General features: G+C 52.4%; 1 protein-coding gene and 1 long non-coding RNA gene across 2 annotated transcripts; one reads left to right on the top strand and one right to left on the bottom strand.

Annotated features, from left to right (window-relative positions):
* Positions 1 to 5,140: 5,140 nt before the first annotated feature.
* On the bottom strand, positions 5,141 to 6,929 carry SOX1 (SRY-box transcription factor 1). Its single transcript, XM_080605523.1, has one exon. It carries the CDS (start codon positions 6,355 to 6,357, stop codon positions 5,233 to 5,235), a length of 1,125 nt encoding a protein of 374 aa, XP_080461649.1. The 5' UTR covers positions 6,358 to 6,929; the 3' UTR covers positions 5,141 to 5,232.
* Positions 6,930 to 15,602: 8,673 nt separating this feature from the next.
* Positions 15,603 to 22,566, top strand: LOC308195929. The gene is made up of 3 exons (XR_013951943.1): positions 15,603 to 17,805; positions 18,547 to 18,715; positions 18,820 to 22,566. It is a non-coding gene; the product is annotated as an uncharacterized lncRNA (long non-coding RNA).
* Positions 22,567 to 23,564: the final 998 nt, after the last annotated feature.

The following is a 23,564-nucleotide window of genomic DNA, read 5'->3' as shown; positions in this document are numbered from 1 at the left end:
ACGTCGGGGGGCGCTTCCCCGGGCCCCCGACCCCCCCTCCCCAATGTCGGCCGTGCAGCAGATGGCCTCCGGTCCGGGGGGGCGGCTGCGCGCATGACTGGAACCGGGCCCTGGTGTCGCCGGGAGCCCCACGGAGGAGGGTCCCGTGTGGAGTTCAAGCGCGACAGCAAGGCGCTTGTTTTTCTCCAAACCCCCCCCCCCGTACCCCCTTGTTTCCCCCCTTAGCCCCCCCTTCCCCATTGCTCCGTGCCGCCGGTGAGGGGCCGAGGCGGCCGTGCCCTGCTCCCCATCTCCCGCAGCTGAGCCCCCTCCCCACCGCGACCTGCTGCAGCCCCCGGCCCCCCGCTGGGACCTCCCCCCCCCCCCCCCCCCCCCCAGCCTCCCCCCGGGCCGTGGCGTCTCCCTTCTCCCCCTCCCCAGCCTCCCGCCCCGCGGGGGGCTCCGGGCTCGCTGGCTGCCCGGCCGGCCGCGGGCTTGCAGCGGGAGCCGTCGGTGTTCCGCTGGGTGATTGTAAATGGGTTTGACTGGCCGTTGATCTCGGGGTCAGGACTCTCCTCGCTAATCCCTCACTCTCCAAACACCGGCCCTCTTACTCACCCCCCCCCCCCCTCCTTTGGCTCCCGTCTCCCACTCGCATCATTCATCTGCGGCCCCTCCGACGACACCCAAAAGGGGGGTCCCCCTCCCGTCTTTAGCCAGCCAGGGGGCACCTGGCTTTGAGGGGCTGCAAAGACACACGGACACCCCCAAAAAGCAGCCCCCCCTACACACACACACAGACACACAGACGCTGTCCGCCCCCACGGGGCCGCTCCTCCCTGCCGCTCCTCCACGTGTTGTTGGGCGAGGGAAGGGAAGGGGCAGAAAGGGGCCGGGGGGAGTCTCTGGGAAAGGTGGGGGATCCCAGGGACCGGGAGAGGGTCTGGGTCCGGCCCAGAGCGCGTCCCTCCCACTTTAAATGGGGGCCGGGGGTCAAACGCAGAGGCAGCTACCAGCTCGGGTGCTTTGGCTGCGTTTTGCTGCACAGCGCTGCTCAGATTAGCCGTTTGGTTCGGGTTTTGGTGATGTGGGGTGGTGGTTTTTTTTTTTTTTTTTTTTTTTTTTTTCCCTTCCGTGGCAGCTTACTGGTGATGCTAAAACACTCAAACCGCGCCGGGCGCCCCAGTGCCTCCAACATCTGGCGCAGCTGGGAGGGAGGAGGAGCCGTGCCACGGGGCAGCTCGGCGGGCTCCGAGAGCCTGGGGGCTGCGGACCCCTGGGCAAGGTGCTGGAGCCGTCCCTGTTTTTAAATTCACGGGTCATTTCATGCTCCCCCCGCTGCTGCTCAGAGGCCCGGAGCCGCCCCATCGGTGCCCCCTGGGCGCGGTGCGGTGAGGCTCCGGCTGAGGGCGCGGGGGAGCGGAGCTGGAGGGAAGGGGCTTATCCCCCGGGCCCAAAGAGCCCTCCAAGGAAAAAGGAGGGAGATGGAGAAGGGAAAAAAAATAAAATAAAAAAAAAAAGGAAGAAAAAAAAAAGAAGAAAAGGGAAAAAAAAAGGAAAAAATGGGGAAAAAAAAAGAAAGAAAAGAGAGAGAGAAGCGTTGGGAAGGGAGCTGTGGAGTTCAGGCCAAGTTTGCGTTTTGGCTCGAAGTTTGGAGCGGATCAGACCTGTTATCACTCCGTGCCGCCTGGCCTCCTGGCTCCTCCGCCTCCCCCTCCCAGGGGAGAGGCAAAGCCGGGCCCGGGGGCGGAGCGCGGCCCGGCCGCGGGGGGCCCTGACCCCAAGCCCCCCACGCTTCAGGCAGCCTGACTCGGCCGAGAGGACACCTCCGCCCTCGGCCCTCCGCCTCAGCCCCTGGATTCCCCTTCATTTTACCGAAAATAAGATTTTTATTTTTTTTTGCTTCTTTTGCAGGTGATTTTAATAGCTCTGTCAATCACGTTATAGGGGGAACATTTCATACAATTTTAGACCTAAAGTACTTAAATCATAAATCGTTCAAACCTATTCTTAGGTTTGCATATTCAATTATTCTCTTATATATAACCTGCGCAGCAAAAAGCCCCAAGACTGAGTTATTTTACCGTACCGAAAACCAACTCCTCTGCCTCACAAAGTAGCTCTAACTTTGTTTGTACACCCAGTTCTGGAGTTTAACTCGAACTGAACTGCAACGCCAAGCCAATAAACCACGAACAGAAATAAATTGTATAGGGATTTTTTTTTTTTTTTAACATTCGCAAAGGGGATTGCATTTCTTTGAAAGGCAGGCTGAGAATATTCAAAGTTTATTTGAATACAGCCGAGACTGGGGCTGCTTAATCCCCTTGTGTTGAAAGTGCAGGTATTCCTATTATTCCAGGCATAACGCCATCGAGCCGCTAAATTGTGGGCAGAGGGAGGAAGACTCGTTAAAGGAGCTCATTTAGAGCTGCTGTGTCTCTTCTAAGAGACTTCTGTAGTATTCCTGCTTGGACTGTACAAAGGCTGATTTCCTTTCCTCCCTTGGCCGCCCCACTACTCTTACTACTCCAGTCGTGTTCAGCCATACAGCATCAGCTCGCTGTGGGTTTTCCCTTCCGCTTTGTCAGTAAATGCGAATTTCAAAAGCTGTGACCCTTAAAGAAAAGGCACGTAACGGGGTTGCATCAGATATATGTGCGTCTGCGTGTGCACGGGCACACACACACACACACACACTCACACACACTCACTTCGGTCGTGATGCTACTGCTAGTGCGTACAAGTATGTACGAGGACGTATACACAGGGCGGATAGCGCCTTACAACAAACAGTTCAACAGGTACCCAGCTTGTTCTGCACGGTGCAAGGTACGCCTATTAATATTTTAAATGACACATAGGCTCACGCTTGGCTGGAGGGAACCAGCACCACGGAGGGTTTCTCACAGGTTCCCCGCTTTGTGTGTGTGCTATTTGACACCGAGCGCTTCCAAAGTGTCCGGACCTGCACACACCTCGCTATAAGAAAGCCTCAGATAGTTATAGGGGGAACAAAAGGGGGGGGGGGGGGGGGATATTACCTAATTAGAAATTAATGGACATCTAAGAAAATTTTGCATTCACTTTAACGAATGAGTGGCTTAAAGCAAATGATCCAAATGACTCCGAAGAGTTACACATATCAGTCGTCTTGTCAGCGTTACAGTTAAAGTGCAATCTCTAATATGGACCGAAACGACTCCTTTTCACCCAACTAACATTTCCCCACTCCCGGATGAACGAAGTTCTCTTGGCCGTCACGAAAAGACGGCTCGAACAGCCCTAGAGACTGGCGCGACCGAGGTTTCCGCCCCTGGATGATACAAATACATATTTTTTTTCCCTCTTGTTTAAGCACATTATGACCAATTTCGAAAATTTATTTGCTACAGAGCGATTTTGAAACGCAACGCGTAGTGCCTTTAGCGCTATTAGACGAAGTTTACAGCAAACTTTCAATGCCAGGACACCGAAAGGTACCGATAAACAACCTGGAAGGGGGTGTGTGTGAAAAATAATAAAGTCAACTCAAACCCAAAATTAAACAGACTTCAAAGCGCCGAGCAAGGCGACCACAACCGCGCATCCCTGCGCCCTCCGGCACCCAGCTGCGAGCCCCCGGGGCCGTGCGCGGAGCCCGGCGCTGCCTCTGCGCGGCCGCGGAGGGCCGGCGGCGCTCGTCCCGCTCCTGGCCCGGGGCTGGCCCTTTTTGCTCCGTGATGGCCCGGGCTGGACACCGGGACAGCCGGAGGGGAGCGGCCGCGGGAGCCTCAGCACCCCGCGGGCCGCCCGGTGCGGGGCGGAGCGGAGCGGGGCGGCGGGAGAGCCCCGCTCCCCCCGGCCGGGGAGCCGGCTGCGGTGCACAAAGGGAGCTCGGAGATGCAATTTGGCCTGCCTCGGAGCCAGCGCTCAAACAGCCCCGGACATCCCCGGTCAGCCCTCCTGGTCTGTACCGAGCGTCAGCCACCGCCGGTCGCCGAGGGGTTGCGCTTCGCTCCGCTTTCCGCTCCGCTTTTCGCTCCACTTTATAGCATCCTCCTCGTTTGCTAGGTTCACTTGCCGTGTGGTCGGGTACACCGTGGTAAACATTGCTACGCTCTCGCCTTTTTTCTTAAAAAAATAAAATAACAGGTGACTTTTTCCGCTTTGAAATTTATTTAACTCAAAATTGAACGCATCCTTAGGATTTCTGTTTAGCAGAAAGGCTTTTTAGTAAACTATATACACAATCTGAATTCCCTCGTAACGCCTAAATAAAAATTATTTCACAATGCATTTACAAGAAATGATACAAAAAAAAAAAAAGGAAAAAAAAACAAAACCAAAGAGAAAACAATCAAACAAAAAATATCCAGATACAATAAAGTTTTACAAAACCCAGAAAAATAAAACATTGCAGCCTCAAAAAGGAAAAAAAAAGTTTTATAAATAAACAAACGAAACAGAACAGAACAAAACAAAAACGCGAGAACACCTACAAAAACTTTTAAGTGTTGTTTTGGATTTGCTTTAGTACATGAGTAATAAATGAGAACTGTTTCCCCATCAGCTTCGACTTAATTAGGCAGGAAAAAGCCTTCGCAAGAAGCGATCCGTGAATGAAATCGTAGCGGTTCTGCGCGGTATAAAAGTTGGCATCGCCTAGAACTTTGTGTGGCTATTATTGATATATTTTTTTTGTCTTTTCATTGCCGTGTTTCCTCTCTCTCTCTCTCTCTCTCTCTCTCTCTCTCTCTCTTTCTCTCCTCTTTTGCAAATAAACGCTCTATGTCTCTTGGGTGAATGATAAATACTGTACAAAAAGTCTCGATAAAACACAGAAGTTCAGTCTAAAACTAGTTTCATAAACTAGTCCTCCTAAAAAAAAAAAAAAGGTAAGTAAAGCAACCGTTACCTTTTTTCTCTCTCGTTATTATTATTATTATTTATTATTATTATTACAAGAACATCAAAACATTTCTTTTCTGTACAAAAAGAAAGAAAAGAAAAAAAGGAAGAAAAAAAAAGAAAGGCGGGAGGGGGAGGGCGGGAAGGAATGGGAATAAAAGGCAAAAATAAGAGGGGGGGATCGGGGCCGGAGAGCCGAGGAGCCGGGGCGAGGCGGGCGGCCGGGGGGCAAGCGGGAGGCGGCGGCGGCGGCGGGGCGCAGTCCCGCGGGGCGGCCCCGTGCCGGGGCCGGGGCCGGGGCCGGTGCCCGCCTCCGCCGCTCCCGTTGCCGGTGCCGGGGCCGGTGCCGATGCCGGTGCCGGCTCAGATGTGCGTCAAGGGGACGGTGCCGTTGACCCCCGTGCTGGCGCTCTGGTAGTGCTGGGGCAGGGAGTGGAGCCGGCTCTGGGCGGCGGCGGCCGCCGGATCGCCGCCTTCCCCGGCCGGTAAGTACATACTGATCATCTCCCGCAGGTCCCCGGGGCACGGGGCCCGCGAGTGCGAGGTGACGGGCGGGCTCACGCTGGGCTCCGACTTCACCAGCGAGCCCAGCGCGCCCAGCGCCCCCGAGGAGGCGGCCGCCGCCGCCGCCGCCGCCGCCGCCGCCGCCGCCGAGTTCTGGTGGGGCTGGGAGCCGTAGGGCAGGGCGCCGTAGCCCGAGGGCGAGGCGCTCATGTAGCCCTGCGAGTTGGAGATGGGGCTGTACTGCAGCGCGCCCATGTCGTAGCGGTGCATGGGCTGCGGGTTGTGCGGGTGGTGCGGGTGGTGCGGGTGCGGGTGGTGCGGGTGCCCCCCGCCGCCCGGGTGCTGGCCGTAGGCGAGCTGCGCCTCCTGCATCATCGCCGCCGCCGCCGCCGCCGCCGCCACCGAGCCCGGGTAGGCGCCGTTGGCCCAGCCGTTCATGTGCGCGTAGCCGCCGCCGGCCGTGCCGCCGGGGCTCTCCAGGCGCTGCCCGACGCCGCCGGGGCTGACGCCGACGCCCATGCCCACGCCGACGCCCGCCGGGCCGCCCCCGGCCGAGCCGGCGCCCAGCAGCCCCCCGGCCAGCGAGTACTTGTCCTTCTTGAGCAGCGTCTTGGTCTTCCGCCGGGGCCGGTATTTATAATCCGGGTGCTCCTTCATGTGCAGCGCCCGCAGCCGCTTCGCCTCGTCGATGAAGGGCCGCTTCTCGGCCTCCGACATCACCTTCCACTCGGCGCCCAGGCGCTTGCTGATCTCCGAGTTGTGCATCTTGGGGTTCTCCTGGGCCATCTTCCGCCGCTGGCCCCGCGACCACACCATGAAGGCGTTCATGGGGCGCTTCACCCGGTCCTGGCCGCCTTTGCTGCCCCCGCCGCCGCCGCCGCCGCCGCCGCCGCCTCCTCCCGCTCCGCTCTGCCCCGAGAGGCTGCCGGGGGCCTGGGCTCCGCCGGGGGAGTGCAAGTCCGTCTCCATCATCATGCTGTACATTCACGAAGCTTTGTCACTTTCCTCCGGCGCCGGGCGCGGAAAGCGGATCGGACATAGAGGAGCCGAGGCGAACGGGAGCCAGGCGAAGGCGAAGGCGGAGAGGAAAGCGGGAGGGAGGCAGCGCGGGCTCGGCCCCGCCGGCGGGCACCTTGCCCCTCTCGCAGCCCCCTCGGGGGGACCGGGCTCGGAGCTGCTCGCACAGGTGCTCGGCAAAACTTGCTGCAGCACTTGGCCGCCGGGGAGGGAGGGAGGGAAGGAAGGAGCGGAGCGTGCCGAGCGCCCGGCGGCTCTCCTCCTGCTTCGCTCGCTCGCTCAGCTCTCCCGGCACACACGCGCACACCCCTCCTCTCTCTCCGCCGCTCTTGTTCTTAACAGATCTATCTTTTTTTTTTTTTTTTTTTTTTTTTTTTGTTCTTCGCTAACTTCGAGGGAGAGGAGGGCGGGAGGGAGGGAGGGAGGGAGCGCGCTGTGTGACTTGCATCCGCTGATCGCAGGTGAAACGGGGAGCGGAAGGGAGAAGGCAAAACCCACCGCCACGCCAAAAAAAAAAAAAAAAAAGTATTTAAACGTTAACTAAAAAAAAAAAAAAAAGCGGGAGGAGGAACGGGGGAGGAGGGGGGGGTGGGGAAGCCAGCCCGGCCGCGCCGAGCCCCGCCGCAATTTGCTGGCGGTGGTCTCCCTCCCGCGGCCCGGGCGGGACGGGACGGGGCCGGCCGGAGAGGGGAGGGGAAGGGAGGGGCCGGCCGGGGAGGGAGGGGCGGGGAAGGGCGGGGCGGAAGCCGGCCCCGCCTTCCCGCGCTCGGCGGCGGCCAATGGGGGCGCGCCGAAGGGCGGCGATTTGCATAACGCGCGCGCTGAGCAGTGACGTCCGGTGGGGCGCGCCGGAGCCGCGCGGGAAAAGGGGGCGGGCGGCGGGGTCACGGCGAGGACCCGCCCCCGCGGTCCCCCTCCCACCCCCGGGACCCCCCGGGACGCCCCCCCCCCCGTACCCCCGTCCCCTGTCACCCCCCCCCAAGCGGGGCGTCCCCCACCACAAGCCGTGCCCGGGGTCGCCCCGTCGGTGCGCAGCATCCCACCAGCCCAAGGGGGCTTTGCACGCGTGGATTTCCCCCAGCTGCTGCCTCATCCGCGGGGGCAAAGCACGGGAGGCCGCTGCAATTGCTAAAAATGAAGGATTAAGCACAGCATCGCTCGGGGTGGAGGGGCGGGAGGGGACAGCAGGTCGCTTCCTACTCGGGTGGCCAGACGAGGACACGAGGAGTAAAACCCACGGGAAGAGCAGCACGGCTCACACGCTGCGCGACGTCTCTCACCCCACGTCCTCAGGGCCGTCCTCACCCCGAGACACGACGCTAGGCCTCCCGGAATAGGAACCGGCCCGGGACAGCCCTTCCCGACCCGTGAGCCCGGCGGGGGTGCGTGTTCCCGGACAGGGAGTTCCCGGAGCGGGAGCCCGGCCGCCCCCCGGGCCGCCCGCAGGCCCCCCGTGGCCGCGGCGGGAGGGACGCCCCGTCGGGGCGGGGACGGACGGACGGATGGACACACGGACGGACGTGCCCGCTGTCCCCGCCGTGCTCGGCCCCGAGGAATGGGCAGGGGACAGGGGGCTGCGGAGAGGCCGAGCCGGGCGCCCCCGGAGCAGGCGGCGATCGCCGTCTGCTGGCTGCCGCCGAACCTCCCGCAGCCCCCTCCCCGCCCCGGGCGGGGGGGATCCGGGGAGATGCCCCGGGGGAGCCCCTCTGTCTGCGTGTCCCCCCCACGCGGGGCTGATCCCTCGCTGATCCTCCTCTGAAACACGCGTGGGAACGGCTTGCGGCTCCTCCGGCCCCACGGGGCCAGACCCAGCCCGCAGCCTTCGCAGGGATGCCCGGGGGTTTGGGGGCTCGGGGCCCACGGTGCTGAGCACGGAGAAAAAGGTGTGTGAGCGGAGCCCCGCTCCCTTTTCCAGCACTGCCAACTGCTGCGAGGGATGCTGCGGCCCCGGTCCCAACTCAAACACGGGCTCTCCGTGTGTTTTGTTGTCTCTCCCCAGCTTGCCGGGTAAAAGCGTTTGGAGAATCTCTGGAGCTTTCGAGTAGGGGCTCACCCTGTGAACGGTACTCACACATATAATTCAAATTTCACAGCTGACCTGCTCTGAAAACCTCAATCAGCTTCTAATTGAAGGGAAAACAAAATATTGCTTCCCTACAGCAGAGCTAACGATTTAATCATTATATCAGACATTATAGCTTTTAATTAGGCTAATGCTGATACTGTATGGAAAGAGATAATTCAACACAGTTCTTGATGAATTCTGTAATTGGGTTAACGGAGGAGCAGTTGGGGGAAGAGACGTCAATATTCAAGCTGCGTCTATAGCCACCAGGTTTATGAATGGAAGGCAAGGGGGGAAAAGGGAAAGGGAGGGGGAGGAAAGGGCTAAAATTCCCCGACGAGAAATGTCTCCCCCTTCGCCCAGGAGAGCTGTGCCAACCAACGGGAAGCCTGAGAAGGGTAAGGGCCGTCCTGCCGCCCCGGGATGTCGCGACAGCGGCGCGACACCACCGCGGGACCTCGCTGCGGCTCCCCGCGGGGCAGCTCCCGGGCCCCTTTCCGTGGGTCCCCCCCACGGCCGCGGTGACAACACGCGGGGAAGGGGCGACCCGGGCCACCGGCGCTGTGCCCGGCTGGCTTGCCCAGGGCAAGACCGGGGGCAGCGGGGAAAGGGACAAACGCCGAGGGATGGGATGGCTACGAGACGGGGCCGAAAAGCTTCCTAGACGCCGCGGGGAGCAGCCAGGTGCCCCTCGCCCCTGGGACCGGCAGGGTGGGCGCTGGGGCTCCGCCGGGCCGGGGGGACAGCAGGGAGATGCTCTGCGGGGCAGCCTGGTCGCGGCAGAGCAGAAGTGTCCGGAGGGCATCCGCTTATTTATTTACTGGGTCAGCTAAAAGGGCGGCTGGAGCCCTTTTTCTAAAGGAATTTAGAAATTCCTGCTTTTCTCCCCCCCTCCGCGCCATCGACAAAATGCCCCTTTCCGAAGAGTTTGAACAACCCAGCCTTTTTTCTTTCCGCTCCTTCCTTTCTACTTTTCCCTGGCTCGGAGAATTGGGCCGCATGCCTTCGGTGCGCCTAAAAGACCCGCTATCGATCTGCGCACCTTTCATCTGCGCTGTGCCCGGGGGTCCCTTGGGGGTGCCCTGGGGGTGCCCTGGGGGTGTCCGGGGGTGCCACCTGCCCAGGCTGCAGGGCAAGGAGGCGTCCAGCCCACTCCCGAGGCTCCCTTCTCGTTCCCTTCTCCCCCCGCAGGACATTTGGAGCGGGCCCGACCCGCGGTCCTGCGGGACTTCGGAGTCCGCAGGGAGAGCAGAGCCGGGGGCTTAACGAAGTTTTGCCAGCGGGGGCATTTTAGGAAGTGTTTGTTTATGTTACGCATTGGCTCGACTTCCAGCACGATATTCGTCTGAAAGAGAAATATTCTGTATTGTGATCTAGCCTTGTCTTATTTTGTCAGTAATTACAGGAAAATTAAACGGGTCATTGATAACATTCCAGTGACACAACTCCCTGTAATTAACAGTCTGAATACACCTTTTTACGTTACACAAAAGTTGTAATTTTCAAGTCTATTCGGATTTTTTTTATATATATTATTTTATTATTTTTATTAAGGCGCACGCACGGAATATGGGCTAAGCAGAAGGCAAAACACCTAGAGGGAGGCGAAGGTTTGCGGTGTCTTGTGTTTTGGGGTCTGGGTTTTGTACCTAAGGGGACGGCCAGGGCTTGTACTTTTTACAAGATGGATTAATCGAGAGTCCCGGATAATAATAATAATACTAATAATAGTAATAATAATAATAATCGTCATCATCATCTGCCCATTGATTTTCTTTCTAGTATAAGGAAAATATTTCGAAAGTACACTTTCGAAGCGGTAAACTTTTAAGGGAAAAAAACAAGAACTACGGGAACGGAGGGCTCATCGGACTGGTACGACACGGGAGTTATTATGAAGTTGATCTTTAAAATTGCTCCGTTGAAATGTCAGTCACGAAACCTCGGGAAACAGCTTCACAAGGCGAAGTGCCATTTGCAGCAGGGCAACCTGGCAAGCCATGGCGCATCGCCTGGAGAAGTGGGCTCTAGGACCTCATGTAAAGGAAATCTTTCTGTTTTGCATCCCCGAATTGCAAAAGCGTCTTTGAGGGCAAGTCAGAAAGAATTTGCGTAAAAAAATAAATGAGGAAAGAAAGAAATGAAATCATATAGAAGCCTTTTTTTTTTTTTTTTTTTTTTTCTTGCAGGCCATCCTGTTATTGCAAATTAGATTAGCTACACAGGCTTCAATATAAACATGACATGAGGTTCACAGGACAGCGAAAGTATCATCCACTCCAATCTCTCCTTTCATCGAAACATCCCACATAAATTACATCTTCTTCTTTAATACACTTTTCAATGAGATTAAAACATCACTTTGACGCGATTTCAAACCTTTTCAGTCGCATCCAGTGCTTACTTCAGAAAACAGCAAACAAGGGGAGAACTAGAAACATCTAAATAATCTCAGGCTGTTATTCTGGAAATTAAAAGTACCCAGAGGGAATAAATGATCCTCTTGCTCCATCCAGTGCAGCGCTGTGGCCAGGGGAAGGCATAAAACGAATCCCAGGGAGGCAAAGAGGAAAACCTGATTTCCTTCCCCCAGCTGTACTCAGCTACTTGGCTGGAGCCAGGATACAGGTTATTTACCTTTGGGAAAAGAGGTGATTTTCACAGATCTGCGTAAGGCAGGGCGGTAGCACAACCCCTGACGCCTTTGGCAAATGAACATTTTATGGGGCAATCGCTGGCAAACCTGAAAAAGATGCTGGTGCGGGCAGGGCAGGGCAGCCCATTCAGAGACTGCCCGGTTTAGGGAACAACTCGCAACTTTCTGGGGGTGCTGTGCAGCCCACCCCCTGCCCCACAGACGCAGGAGGACCCCCAGACTCTTCCCAAACACCCTCCTGGCAGCAGCGGAGCCCGTCCCGGTGTCACCAGCAGCCCCCCCGCCGCCGGACCGGCGAGCCCCTGCCCCGCGGGGCACGCGTGAACTTTTGCCGTGGGGTCTGCGGGGAGCCCCTGGAACCCCCCAGCGCTGCCCCCCCGTTACGATCTCCGGGCTGCGGGGCTCGGTGGACAAGCAAACGGGAAAAGGTGGTTTGGCACGTTACTCGCCCGCGCGGTACTGTACATTTGGGGACAATTTGCACACCCCCGGCCCCAGCCATCCATCCACGCACACACCCCTTAACAAAGAGGCTTTCAAACCACCACCTTTTATGGCAGCCTGCGGGAATCAATGCGATAAAACGGGTTTTTAATGGGTTAATTGACTGGAGCCGCTATCGTGTTTAAACACCTGTTTCTGGAAAGAGATTCAGCCAAAACCCGTCCCCTCCCTGATCGATAGATGCACAGCCTTGCTCCATTGCCTGTTGATCGACCCCAAACACCACCGGCAAATAAGAGAGAGAGAAAAAAATCCATTTCGCCTCTTAAACATCCCGATACTTTATGGCAGTACGGGGAAGCTGCACGGGCACCTAGGAGCTGGAGAGGGCACAACCCCGGGGCGGACCGCCCCGGACAGCCCCAGCCCAGGGGAGTTCCTTTAGCCGGGACTTTACTGCCCGAGCCTGGCCAAAGTCCCCCCACCGAAAGCCCCCGGCAGCTGTCACCTTCGCGGGGGACAGGACCGGGGATCCCCCCGGTCCCTGGGAAGATGGAGCCGGGCTCAGCCCGGCCGCATTAGCAATGCTAAAAGCCCATGTGAATGCTCGCTCCGAGGGGCAGAGATTAAGCAGGCATTAGTTGTAATAGCCGAGGGCTGCTCTGCCTATTGATTTTCCTTTTTTTTTTTTTTTTTTTGGCAGTATTAATATAGCAGAGCCGGTCGGTCAGCCACAGCGAAATTGATCCTTTGCCCAAAACACCTCTCCCTACATGGCCCCCGCGCACCGAAACGTTCATTTCTTCACGCTACACCGGAGCGAGCCGCCCCCGGCTCCCTCCCCGCCCTGGCCCGCCCGCAGCCCCCGATCCCGGCCCCGGCCCCGGCCCCACACCCCAGCGAGGCAGGCGGAGGGGGGCAGCCCAAAACCCTGTCCCCCACCCCCCTCCCCAATCCATGTCACAGCCGATAACCCAGTGACTGCGAACGGCTCTTCCCTCCTTTGCAGGAAAAGTGCCTGGGAAGCCCTCCCCTCGCCGGCTTCCCCTCCTCCCTTCCCCAGACAGGGTGAAGACCCCCTCAAAAGTTAGAGGCACACTTACAGTTGCTCTTCCAGCTCCAGCCTCCTCCCAACATATCAGCTCAAGGGGCAGCCTTTTTTTTTTTTTTTTTTTTTCCAAATAGATATATTTTTTCACCCCCCCATCTCCTCTCCAGCCTAACTCACGCCTTCCTCCGACCCAGCCAGGCGCTTTGGGGTCGGAGCCCCCTTCGCCTGCCCCCTCCTCGCCCCTCGGCCAGCCGCGGCTCCCAGGCGGCTGTGCCCAAGCCACGAGTGCCCGGCGACACACGCACACTCACCACTCGCTCGCTCGTTCGCTCGCTCTCTCTCTCCCTCGCACACACACACGCACACACACACACACACACACCCCGCACGGGAGAGGGGGAGAGAGAGGGAGAGAAGAAAATGAAATTTATTATTGATAGAAAAGACTTTAAAGACAATTTCTGGTTATTGTTTCGCTCTGGAGAGAAAGGAAAAAAAAAAAGAAAAGGAAAAAAAAAAAAAGAGAGGGGCTTTTCTCCCCACCCCGACATAATGAAACGTCTTTTGTGTGGCACCGAACAATACCAAACAAGTATTCTAATAAATAGCCACTTTTTTGTTCCGCCGCGGCGGTGAATAGAATTGAGCAGTTGCTTTGCGAGCAGCTGGAGCGCCGCGCCGAGCAGGGAGGTGGAGCCCGGCGCCTTCTCCTCTTTCTCTTCCCTTTTTCCCCTCTCCCTCACGCACTTTCTCCTCTAACCTTGCCTCTCTCTCTCCCTCCCCGCTCCCGCTGGGCCGCTCTCCCCGTCCCCTCCCTTCGCTGCCTCCTGCAGGACCGGGGCCGCCGCAGGTGATGCTCCGCGCACCTGTGCGGCACAGGCACCTCCGGCCGCCCCCCCTCGCCCATCCCCTCCCCGGCAGCCCCGGGACCCCTTTCCCGCCCCCTCTGCCAGCCCCAAGCCTTGGCAGCCTCCCCCCCCCCCCCCTCCACCGGCGAGTTTGGGGTTCCCAAGGAGTGCGTCCCTGCAGAGCGCCGCCGGTCCCCCCCTGCCCTGTCCTCCCCCTATTCTTTTCCAGTCCCCCCCCCCCCCCCTTTCTGTCACCATGACGAGCGCTCTAGGAAAGGCACTCGATAGAGGTTATTAAAACGGACACAAATCAGCTAAAGATTTCCAGGTAAAGCCCAGGGGAACCCGTTTTCTTTGCCGCGCTGGACGTGTCAGGGTGCGCGCTCGCATGTGCGCGCCGGAGGAACCGGGGAGGGGGCGGGCGGGGGGGCGGGGGCCCGCAGGGGATGGCCCTGACCCCACCGGGGCCCGGGGCGGCCGCCGGGAGGGCTGTGGCTGCTTTCCCCCTGCAGGGGGACCAGGAGCACCGGGGCCAGAGAGCTCCGAGCAGCCGCTGGGGACAGCCGCCCTACCGCCGCTGGAACTCCTTTCATCGCGGGCTGGAGCTAATCCTCGTAAAAAAAAAATAAAAAAGAAATATTGATAGTAATAATAATAAACGCTTGACAGCTAGAGCCCTGCTTGTCTCGCAAAGGCTCCAGAAAGCCCCCCGGGTTCAAACAAACCGTAGCACCTGCTGCGAAGACTGGACCGCGGGAAGGTCGCCTCGCCGGCTGGTTTGCCTTGCTCAAGGCTGGTGCACCCAGCCATTAGGGAGCCCGCAAAAAAAGTACTTTTCTTTGGAATTTCAGCCGCCGCCGCCGTTTGCAGACCCCTACCCTCGGCTGGAGGCTGAGGGGGGGGCAGGGGGGAGCGGACGGGCGGGGGCTGGCGACCTGGCATCGAGCCTCACACCCTCATCGCGGGGGGCTTCGAAGCCACCCCTTGGCCAAGGCACGGCGCTCGCCCGCCCCTTCCCCGCTGTCCCCAGCTGCCCGGAGGGGGCGAGAGCCCCGTGGGTCCCGGGGGGGGGGGCGCAGGGGCACCCCTGTGTCCCTCCCTGCTCGCCCCTTGCGCTGCCAGGGCGCGCCCGTGTGCGTGTGCGGAAACACTTTCTTCCCCCCTCCCCCCCCCCCTTTCCTTTTTTAAAACCACCTCCCCCCCTCTTTTAAGTGGATTTTTGCTCTCACTTCAATAACACGCCGGCACTAATTAGCTGCAATATTAAGAAACGCTGCTAAATGACAGTTTTATCGGGTTTGTGCAGATAGGAGGAACGCGGGGACCCAGCGCAATACCCATCCAATGCGTTCGGCGCTGGATCCCCGCCAGCAGCCACCGCTCTCCCTTTTTATATGGAAAAATGGCAACATTTTGGAAAGCAGCTTTAAAACTTTGACTTATATTTTACATGCTAAATAACGGGGAGAATGGCGACGGCGTTACAGAAAGCTTCAAACCCTGCAAATATTTGAATGGGGCTTTTTTGTAAAGTAGAGCAGCTGTCAGTCAGCTGGCTTTGACAGCCTGCCACAATTTTGTCATTTAATAGTGGGTGTTAGGCTAAGTGCAAAACACTCTGGCAAACAGATGTCAAACCTACATCTCATATAAATGGGGGTTGTAAAATTGAGTTTTAACCCACATATAGGGTTTTAAAAAGCGGTGCCAGTGTGTAAACTGTATACCAAATAGAGATGCTGACAATCTCCCGTGTGGGCTTGTTATTTAAAGTAGGCTTATTTAGAAATCTGACCTCCAAATTATGCTAAATCTTCCTTCATTTCAAACAGTGGAATATGAGAGCACTGCTTGGGAAAGTCGAAATTAAGGACAGATATGATGGCTCACTGAAAGGGGCTGATTGCCGTATATACTGAAAAAAAAAAACAGGGCTCCTCATTTCCTCCACACGCCGTCGGTCTTCCCAACATGAAGTGCTTGAAGAAAGGAAAGAAGAAAGGCAGGAAGGAGGCACGAAGGGAGAGAAAGAAGGGAGAGAAAGAAGGAAGGGAGAGAAGGGAGGAAGGAAGGAAGGAGGGAAGTAAGGGGGGAAGTAAGGGGGGAAGGGGGGAAGGGGGGAAAGGGGGGAAAGAGGGAAGGGGGGAAGGAAGGAAGGAAGGAAGGAAGGAAGGAAGGAAGGAAGGAAGGAAGGAAGGAAGGAAGGAAGGAAGGAAGGAAGGAAGGAAGGAAGGAAGGAAGGAAGGAAGGAAGGAAGGAAGGAAGGAAGGAAGGAAGGAAGGAAGGAAGGAAGGAAGGAAGGAAGGAAGGAAGGAAGGAAGGAAGGAATGGCTAGGCAGGGTCCAAGTTCTCAGGGACCACTTTTTTACAGCGTACTCGAGGGGCTTGCTTTGGGAGAAGGCGGCAGGGAAGGGAAAGACCACGAACACAACAAGGAGGCAGCGGCACCAGCCTGCGCCCTTAGGGCGAACGGGGCACCCTGCGGGAAGGTGGCCGGAGCCGGTGCAGGCGGCGTCAGGGGACATTAGGAGCGGCAGTGGGACAAATAGCGCTCACCGCAGTTAGTCCCATCCGAAGTCACGCTTCGACAGCCGCTTTTCTTTCAGGAGCTCACGTTTCCAAGATTTGTCTCTTCGGCGAGATGTGGTTTTCCCCTGTGCTTCCAGGAACCCCCCTGACAAATGTCCTTTGAACATTTGAAAGTGTCATAAATATACCAAAAATTGTTCGTTGCCTCAGATGGCTAGAACGAAGCAAGAAGAGAAAAGATGGTAATTCATCGCACAACTCGTATCGTATGGATGGTAACAAATTCCCCAGGATAAGTCTGCACCCACATTATCGTTTCGGAAGCTAAACGTGTTGCTTCCTGAACAAGTCGACATGAGGGGATTAAATGAAACAAGCGTATTTAGAATTGCTCCTATTATTAATTAACCGTAGTTTAGACGCGCTCAGCTGATTTCCTTGCCGAGCACTCAGTTGCAAGATCTGCACGGTCCTCGCTGATGCTAAACGAGTGGAGGAATGCACACGGGGCGACTATTGATGGCACAGTTACAGCTGTCCGCCGTCTTCGAGTCCCATTTGCCCCGAATTCTTCCCCCCACCCTCCAAAATAATAACGACAGGAATAAATCCCGCAGGCTCCTCTGTCTGATTGCAGCGTTCCCCTTTTTGCAGCTCTGCAGAGCCCCTTCGGACCCCACCTTCGTGGATGCGCAGCGAGTGCCCGGGCCGCTGGCTGAGCCCCCCAGGAGCAGGGGGAGAGGGGATGCCCACGACCCCCGGCCGGCTGCGGGAGGGGGCTCGGGGCCGCCCCCAGCCGGGGCAGCAGCCCCGTATTTTTCTTTTTTTTCCCACCGGGTACGAAATCAGGCTGCGGGGAGAAGGTAGCGGGGGATGCTCGGGTCACGCCGGCTCCCATGCCACCGCAGCTGCGTGCCTGGCATCGGGAGAAATCGTGACAGGGCAAGGCTTGTTTTCTCCTGGCACAGCCGCCTCCGAGTTTTTAGAAGTCGGCTGCAGCCGCAACTCTGCCGAGCAGCTTGCGAAAGCGCACCGAGTGGCTCTGCGGCTCTTCCCCGGGTCCGGGGTGCAGCCGGGGACGGTCCTTTATTCCATTCCCTCCCGCAGGAAAATGCCCGCAGCTATTATCCAGCCCATCTGCCCGAAAAGAAAGGCTCTGGTAAAACCGCGACCCTGATTTTCCAGCAACAAACTGACCGACAAATCTCGAACAAAATATTTACCGAAGCTGCTCCTTGATAGATAATGAAAAACTCCCGTTGCCACCTAAAAATGGGCATTCTGTTAGCTCTACTGTTACTGCTTTTTTACCAGTGTACTTGTACGAGCCCTTCATTGCTTTCCAACGCAGACACAGCTGCCGCGACACAGTTCTGAAGCTCAGAAGTCAAAATACAATTGACCTTAGATAAATAGATTTTCTCAACTGCACCGGTTTTATTAAGTCTTGAAATTAAGTCCGGTGACTACCTGGCCATCCTAAAATTGCTCTGAGACGTGGATCTGCGCTGTTTCTAACTGCAGTGTCATCAGAAATCCAGGCACTCAACTTGTATTTATTTCTGTGCTTTGAACACTAACATTAGTATTTCTTCAGGGGGAAAAGACTATGGCACAAATTCAAATGATAGTTCTGGAAAATGACTCTAAAATAACATGGGAAATTGAAATAAAGATGAGTAAGATTTTACCATTTAAAGATTAAATTGGGCTTGTGCTGTTGAATTGAAATACAAAGATGGTTAAAATTGTGTCTTCCTTAGCTCAATTCCTGTGACTTCAGTGGACTTATGCCTGAGCTACACTGGAAATCAGAGTGAAGGTATGAGATTTGTAACATGAAGGCCACAGCTTGTAAAAATCAACAGGTGAAATCTAATTATATTGCTTTACAGAGCTCAGTATTCACTATTTGTGTTGTTTCTCTCATTTCATTTTAGAGCAGCAGATAGCCATTGAATTGTTTTCTTAGTGGTTTGTTTTTTCCTTGCATCTCAGATTTGCCCCTGCATTGAATACGTTCTCAAGTCTGAACCACACTGTTCAGGTGCAAAATATACCTTGCATGACCAAGGTGCTGATCAATTTTTCAAGTGGCTTGTGAGTAGAAAATATGGGGCGGGGATAAGGCATGCCACTGCAATGTGATCCAGTCCTTTGAGGAAATCATTAAATTTGAAGCTAGTGCTGTAAAATGGAGCTTAGTCTAGCATCAGGCTTTGTGTCTTATCAGAGAGGAAAAACTATCACTCCTGGTTGAGGAATGAAGTGTTTGGATGCTTTGTCATCGCTGTCACCTACGAGACCACTAGAACATTTTACAGCTTTAAGAAGTCAGATTCTTTCTGGGCATTCAAGCACATGTACCAAAAGGTTTGCTTTTTACTGTGATGGCAAAAATGTTTGCCCATGTTTTATATGCATTTAACATTATTTATTTGTGTTTCTCAGAGGAGGTGATAGTATACTGTCCATTTGATGCCCTAGCTATAAATGCAAATAGAGTGTATGTATTTTGTTCTATTAACTCTTATGTTAGTTTCTAATGCAACTAATGTTTCAGTGCTGGAGAAGTGCTTTCTCAGGTCATCAGGCTGAGAAGACCATAATGAAGTCTTGCTAAGGCAGCAACTGCTATGAAACTATTTGAACCTTTCAGCTCCTCTTCCAGCGAAGATGATTAACTTTTGCTGACCACCTCAGCTCTATCATCAGGACTGCTGCTGATTCAAGTGGGTGAAATTGCCTTTCTGTTACCTTAGGTCCAGCTGTGTTGTTAATTTGTTGCCTCAAACTTCACCCAAGTGTCCTGATACCCTGATTTTCCCCACTGCAGAAATTCTGGTCCTTTTACCGAGATGGACATTTCATTTCCTTTGTGAGGAAGCTGGAAGAAGGACAGAGGACAGTTTGGTCCTGATCCCTCTCCTTGTAGTCAACTCAGACACGAGACAATCTGAACTAGGAGCCACAGATTCATTCCCTGCTGCAGCTCACAAAAGCAGTACATGTACATTGAAATAGTGGAGGCAACTGCGTGTCACCAATGGCTAAGAAACAGCCTGAGGTCCTTGGGTAAGTCCTTTAGAATCCAATATTTGTAGGGATTCAGGATATTTAGAAACAAAATTTTCACTGAAGTTAATGGAAGCTGTACCTAAATCATTGGATTTAAGCCCCCTTGAGATGAAGATTTGAGACATCTGACTTAATCTCCTCGAACCTTCACTGAACCTTGGCTACTCTGGGTTGTTCCAGGAACACCCAGGAGCATCACAGAGGAATTACAAGTATAAGTGCACCAATACTTTTAATGAGAAGTAGAGAGGTAACAAACGTGTTAAGGTTTCTGAATACTATTTACCACCACTACACTAACCATGAAAGTGGGAAATAATGTTCAGAATATCTGAGGAATGTTGCCTAGCTTGAAAACATCTCTGCTAGTAATGTGATGACTGTCTTGTGGAGTTGTGGTTGCTGGGAATTCACACTCTGATTTTATGGAGAGATAAAAGAGTGGAGTTTATATGGAATAAACCCCTTTTGAATAAAACAATCTGCATAAATGCTTTAAGAAAGCCTATAATTATGATAAAAATGTTGCTCAGAGTTAAAATTATGAAGCAATCAAAATTTATAAACAGTCTCTCATCGACTTTTAATCATACTTTCTCATATACAAACTGTAGAAAACATATAGTAGCAATATATAACAATACACATTTTATTTTCAGTAAATTAGAGTCCCATCCCATACTCTTTAATCAGACAAAGCTTGACTTGTCAAGCTCTTCTGGAGTACTCTTAAATGTTGAAAACCACATAAAGCCCACTAGTTTCATATACACTCAGCCAAGGCTTTATCCTGCTAGTAGCTGAACACCCCTGGAGAAGCACTGTGCACCCTTTGGGCTAGATCCAAAGCTTTCTGTGGTCATATTTCCACCAACAGGCTCTGGATCGGGACCTCTTCTCCCACTGCCTTCTCTGGGGAAACTTGTTCAGTGTAACATGGGATATGACCCATATTTCCCCTGAAATTACTTTGGAGTCATTGCTCTTCATTTGTATTTCATTAATGAGAATGGTTAAATTATATGCATCTTCTAGGACTTGGATGGCAAGAGATATTCAAAGGAAGGAGTATTTGCAATGGGAACCTTGCCAATTTGAATGGTAGCCTACCATGTCTATAAGCTCCATTGTTTCCTTTGAGCTGAACTAGCTGAACACATTCAGGACGCGTTCTGACATGCACTCTGCATGCCTCCCTCTGAGTCATGAGAAATGCTATCACTGATATGTCAAATTAATGAAATATTTGCTTCTAACAATATACATATATATATATATATATAAAATTACAGCATTGCTAGATTTCTTTCTGAAACAGAATAGCATGCAAACCCTTGCACCTGGATTCCTTATAGATAAAATGAGATGATAGGCAAACTGTTCAACTCTCCTTAATTATCAGAATAACCTTTTCTGCTAAAACATTAATTTAAATGGAATTTTCATGTAGGCATATTAATAAGGAATAGCTGCAATGATTTTCACAGGGTTTACACCCTTCTAATGGAAGTCAAATAATGTCCATAAATACACTATCTCAATGCTCTCAAGAAGGCAGACCCTTGTGTGACGTTATATTTATTCTAGTTTTCTTCAGGCCCTTGGGAGCTTGTCCACATTTCCATGATCAAAAGTCTGAACCAAAGGTCCCCGGGAGGGTAAGTGGCAAAGAGGACTCCAGAAGTCTCCTTCTGAAGTCTGGGGGGAAGAATCCAAGAAATGCTCATCTTTTCAGTTTGAGGAGCAATATGAATGTTTTGAGGCTTTTGAAAGAAATGATGTTGTATTTTGTATCAGTTCTACATGTTTGGAGGGGAAGCATATTCTGGGCTTGAGAAAATAAAACTTAAGCCTCACCTATAACTGGATGATTTAGATGGCAGTATATATACATATATATATAGAAAAGGATGAAGAAGCACTTGCATGCAGTTTTATATGCATTTTTTGATAGAATTGGGATGTCAAGTAATGGCATTCCAGGACATGTTTGTTCCATCCAAAATAAATAAATAAATAAATTTATTTGAATTTGATTTTGAGAGAGAAGATTTTCTTTTTTTCTTTTCACAGCTCATTTTTATCACTTTTGGGGTATGCCTGCAGAAGAATTGTGTAGAAGTTATCTTCTGTGGTTAATATGATTAATATGTCATTCTTTTTAACATAGACTTCTTTGCTATGAACTTTCTATATTTAACAGTCTATAATTAATGAATATAAATTCTCATCTTGTATCTACACATGGGCTTGAAAATGTAGTTATGTTTCCCACAACAGCAGAGATAGACGAGTGCATCGTGAGTACATCTCTGTAGGATGGAGGGGAAAAATACTCCAAAGAAACCTAAACAAACATAAAGTATGAAACCAGATATTCCTTATGCTTACATTAAAATTATATTGAAAATTGGGAGCATGTACTACCAAACTAGGCTTCTTTCTGTTTTACAAACTGTAACATTTGTTTAAAAAATCTAGAGCATAATTGTAAATTCAAATTTCCTCCCCATTCTTACATCGACATTTGTGTTTTTCTCTTAACGTCTCCCACATGTTAATGCAGCAGCTTCCTAGCCCTCTTGTTACTTATCGCATTCAACGTAACAGTTTAGCAAATTCCCCAATTGTGTTCGTGCTCGCTTTCACAGACATGGAGAGCAATTTGATGTGTCCTTTTAATGAGTCATTTTCAAGCAAGGAGGAAAACAGTGGTTGGGGAAGTTATTAAAGCTTTCTGCTCATTGATTTTAAGGCTCTCTACTGAAACTATGTTGCTTAAAACCCAGCTTGTTTTGTTAGAAGGGTTATTCAACCATCTTTTCTTCTAAATCCTAAGTTTGAAGAACTCCAGCTTCCTTCAACTCCTTTGCAGGATCTGCAGTTTTGTCACTAATTGACTCTGCAACAGAACTGTGGCAGTGAAATACAGGATTTCATTTTAAAAAGTTTTTAATACTTGGGCTCCAAACAGAGAGAATGCGAAACCACCTGTGGATGGCAGGGCAGATACCAGTCCAGCAGGGACAGGAGTTGTTCTCTTCATTTGTGGGAGGTGTTGACTCTAAATCATAATGGTGTCAATATAATTATCACTTTTTTTTTTTTTTTTTAACCTGTGCTTCTGCTGATCATTTCAGCGATGTGTTTAATGAATTTATCTTGGTTGAATGCTGAGGTGGACACGGGTTCGAACGTCTGAGAAAACTAATTTCAGAGGATGTTTTCTTCAGAGGAACAAGGAAGTCAGGGCCCAAAAAAATGACTGTGATAAGAAAGATCTGCCAGATCTGCACTGTCCACTGAGGTCACTCTTACTCCTACCTGTGGTCATATGTGGTTTCTTTTGGGGTTTCATTCACCTGACAGGGCTTGGAAAGATGGAACATACTCAGCTTTTCAATAGATGCACCAGAAAATTACTGCGCCACGTATGCCAATGGGTGCCCTGATCTAAACCTTCCAGAATTATGGCTGCTGGGTGTACCGCTGAGCATGTGCACCCTATGAGAATGCATACGGGGTGGGGGGGTGGGAATGTTCAGCAAAAAAATATAAAAGAAGGTGTACCTGGCACCGTGTTGTATATAAGTGTATTGCACAAGCATTCCCACATATGCTTTGCATTTGGCAGGGGCTGCGTGCAGTGCGTGCATGCAAGGGATGCATTTTTGGTCATCCACTTTTGGCCATGCTGTTGGGGTACGGGTGCATGCTGGGGCCCTTGGGAAGAAAGGTTGCAGGACACAAACTGCCTGAGAGATTCATCTAGAGTACAGCTCCCTCCCTGTGGCAAGATGGGGGAGCAGGACACAAGAAAGAGGCTCCAGGTTTGAATCAATGTTTTTCTGGACTGGATCTTGCCTGCTGCACACATGCTAAGTTTTACATAGGTACAACTTATTTCTACTAATCAGTCTCACAAAAACATATTTTATTAGAATAAGTGACTGGCAGAAGGCAAAACCTGTAGGACTTACATGAGTAAAAATAAAAATATATTTCAAATATATATATTTTATTAACTAAAGAAGAGTTTTACAGAAACACTGATGTCCCACAATTTAGTGAAAATATAGATGAAATTGGTAGCTGAAGCTACTGGTAACCATCATTTATGGAGCACAGGCTTAAGAATATATTTTCCAAAATGAATAAACAAAATGCCAATTATTTATTAAAAATACTAATTCAATAATAAAAAAAGTTTTAAGTTTATTTTGTGCATTAGCAAAATAACATTGGCTGTACTTAAAGTCTGTATAGAAGAATGACACAGGTCATTGTGAAATCTTAAAAGTCTTACCAAACAGTGAAACCACTGCAGTACATGCTGAACTACTTAAGACAGACATGAATTGTCCAAACAAAATAATTTGATACTGGCTGTTTTCCACATTTTAATTAGCAAGAACAGATGGCTGTTGCATAATCCTATTTAATGTCTGTGCTTGGTATCTCCCAAATAGCTCAGTGATTAAGTTCATACCTTAGTGTGGCTAA

This window comes from Anser brachyrhynchus, assembly GCF_964034855.1.
Source record: "Anser brachyrhynchus genome assembly, chromosome: 1".
Taxonomy (NCBI): domain Eukaryota; kingdom Metazoa; phylum Chordata; class Aves; order Anseriformes; family Anatidae; genus Anser; species Anser brachyrhynchus.
Note: the sequence above shows the minus strand (reverse complement) of the source record. Positions and strands in the feature narration are given on the sequence as shown.